Source organism: Pseudozyma flocculosa, assembly GCF_000417875.1.
Source record: "Pseudozyma flocculosa PF-1 unplaced genomic scaffold scaffold00027, whole genome shotgun sequence".
Classification (NCBI taxonomy): domain Eukaryota; kingdom Fungi; phylum Basidiomycota; class Ustilaginomycetes; order Ustilaginales; family Ustilaginaceae; genus Pseudozyma; species Pseudozyma flocculosa.
Window position 1 is genome coordinate 338,470 of NW_006920895.1, and position 2,858 is coordinate 341,327.

Sequence of the window (2,858 nt, forward strand, 5' to 3'; positions counted from 1 at the left end):
CGGCGGCGCGGCGCCTCGGGCAGCTCGACGCCCATGCGCAAAGCCGCCGCCTTGCTCAGCCGCGGCTGGATCGACGCCCTGCGCGTGGTGCTGGGCACGGGTCGGGCGCGGAACTCGTTGTGGGAGGCAGCGTCCGAGTTGGATCGCTCCGAAGACAGCTTCGACGACGTCGTCGACAGCTTCGACGTGCGGGCGTTGAGCGACGCGTCCGAGTCGCGCAGCACCCTCCTGGCGCGCTGCATCTCCTCGGTCGGGCTGCCGGTCCTGCCGGTCAGCATGTAGTCGTCGCTGTGCTCGACTGCATCATCGCCGCCGTTGCCGTGGCGCGACAGCTCCGGGAAGCAGATCGAGATCTGGGCCTCGGCAGCCGCGTCGTTTGCGGAGCCGTAGAAGGCATCGGCGCCGTACGTCTTGCGGAGGCCGTTGCGGACGATGGGCAGGCCGTCCGCGCCAAAGTTGGCGATGATGCCGCCGTCGTCGTCGTCTTCGTCTTCGTCGTCACCATCTCGGTGACCCTGATCCTCGGAACCCAGCAAGTCGAGCCAGGCCTTTGCGGCATCGTCGCGCTCGAGGACCAGCACGTAGATGGAGCCGTTGGTGAGGCGGGGCACCCACTTGTGCAGCGCCGATGCGCCGTCGCGGGCGAGGAACTCGGCGAGGAAGTCGTCGTCCTCGGGCGTGTACCAGTGCTCGCTGCGCTCGGCGAGGATGTCGAAGCCGGCGTCGATGATCCTGCTCTCGATGGCGAGGCGGTGCACCTTGGCGGCCGAGCGCATCAGAACGGCCATGGTGCGCGAGGGCGGGCCCTGTCGCGACGGCGTGGTCGAGGGCGATTTGTAGGCGCGGCTGCCGGAGCGCGGCATGGGCACCCGCAGCGGCGAGCCGTCCGGGGAGCGCGGGACGCCATTCGGCGACGAGGCCGGGGGCGTCGAGAGCGAGAGGCTGGCCACGCCCCGCTCCATCGACGGAAAGGCCACCGAGGGCGAGGGCGACGAGGGATACTGCTGAATGCTCATGACGGGGTGAGGCGAGGTGAGGTGGTCCGTCGCCAAGGACTTGGCTGTGTTTGGGGATTGTCTCGGGGCCTTGCCGTCGGCGTCGGCGAAACGAGGGTGCGGCGCGCTGGAGGCGAACCTGGCGCGGGGAGTGAGTGGTGGTCTCAGAAACGAGGGTGGGCCGGAAGAGTCTCCGATGGCTTCGGCAGGACCCGAAGATCCAGGATGGGGTGCGAGAGGTGGAGCGAGCGGTCAGAGCATCGAGCGGAAGGTCGCCGACGACGACGAGCGAAGTGTAGGGAGCGTCGCTGGTGGTGGCGACGAGGTTGGTGGTGGTGAGGAAGGAGAACGAGGCAATACGCTCGAGCGCGTCAAGCAACGGAAGGCGGGCCGGCGGGCAGGCGGGCAGGCAGGAAGGTGGGCAGGCAGGTCGACGAGCATAGGCACAGAGACCCTGCGCCGCTCCACGCCACGACAAGCAAGAAAGGGCCAGGCAGGCCAAGCCGGGCTGGGGAACGAGCATGCCGCTCTGGCTGCTGGTCGCTGGCTGCTGGCTGCTCGCCCAGAAGCGGCGTGCGTGCGGCTATGGACAGCCAGCCAGGCAGCAAGCAAGCGGGCGGGCGGGCGCGCAGGCGGTCAGCTGGACACGCACGCACGCACGGCGGAGGAAAGCCGAGCCGGCGCCGGCGCCGGCGTCGCCGCCAACGCCAGGCTAGGCAGGCCGGGCCATGGCATGGCATGGCATGGCCTGGCCTGGCATGCCAGCAAGCGGGCGGGCGGCGTGCATGCATTCGAGCAAGCCAGCGCGGAAAGCAAAAACACACACAAAGGGACGGAAGCGGTCCGAGCGCAGACCAACACCTGCCTGCCTCCGCCCGCCCGTCTCGCTTCGTCTGGCCTGGCCAGCCTCTCCCTGGCAAGCCAAGGCTGGGCAGACGGGCGGAGAGAAGGCGGGCGGGCCGACCCGAGAAAAAGTCGAAACGCGTCGCGCGCGCGCCCGCTTCGGCTTTGGGCCCGAGCTTAGCATGGCCAGGCAGGGCCGGGCGAGCGGGCGGGCGGGCGAGGGACCCACCAACCCAACCGCCCTCGGGCCTTGAGCTTGACCTTGGCTGGGTTGGTCCCTAGCCTGCGAGCGGTGAACCTTGCCTGCTTAGCTTGCCTACCAACTCGCTCGCTCGCTCGCTCACGCGCGCCCCGAAGATAGCAAGGATGAGGCCGGATGGAGCCAGAGCTTGTTCACGCGGACCAGGCCGATGTGTAGCTGGCTGGCTGGCCAGCTCGACTTTGTCGCCGAGTAGTCTGAGCCTGAGTCTGAATGGTGGGGCCGGGAACGGCGCAGGCGGCGGCAAGAGGGGCCATGCCAGCTGTCCTGCCTCGAATCAAGCCTGGAGGAGCCAGTCAACGCCGGCGCCTGCTCCTCTTGGCTGTGCCGCCTACCAGCTGCCGTCGATCGAGGACCCCACAAGCTCCTCCTGGTCCATCGCTCGGCCGGTCGGGGCCGCGGTCGAAGCCGCGGTAGGGAGACAAGGGGACAGCCGATCGACAGACAGAAACGATGGTGGGAGATCGAGCGCCCGAGCCGCTGCTCCTCATGTGATGGCATTCAGCATTGCAACGCAAGCACACCCAAGGTCGCCATGGCCGCCGCCGCCGACGCTGTGGCCGTCACTCGACGGGCGTCCAGCGGGTATCGCGGCGCGTCGAGAGAAAGACGTCGGCCGCCTCGTCCGGTCTCCTCCAGGAGCGCTTCTGCGTGGGCACCAGGTTGGAAACGACAAACCGCGCCCCGGGCCGCAGCCGGTCGCCGAGCGCAGCGGCGTCCCACACCGTCAGCTGCACGGTGCGCGCGTACGGGTTCTTGGC

The 2,858-nt window shown here is 69.2% G+C and overlaps 2 protein-coding genes across 2 annotated transcripts in view; both read right to left on the reverse strand.

Moving 5' to 3' along the window:
* Window positions 1-55: 55 nt before the first annotated feature.
* On the reverse strand, window positions 56-1,016 carry PFL1_06596 (uncharacterized protein; the record flags this gene model as incomplete). Its single annotated transcript, XM_007884138.1, has 2 exons — window positions 56-65; window positions 187-1,016. 2 exons carry the CDS (start codon window positions 1,014-1,016, stop codon window positions 56-58), a joined length of 840 nt encoding a protein of 279 aa, XP_007882329.1.
* A 1,644-nt stretch (window positions 1,017-2,660) lies between these two features.
* Window positions 2,661-2,858, reverse strand: part of PFL1_06597 (uncharacterized protein) — a gene marked incomplete at both ends in the record, with an annotated part of 4,502 nt that continues 4,304 nt past the window's right edge. The window contains one exon of the mRNA XM_007884139.1: window positions 2,661-2,852. Coding sequence (XP_007882330.1) covers window positions 2,661-2,852 — 192 coding nt within the window. The remainder of the gene's footprint in view (window positions 2,853-2,858) is intronic.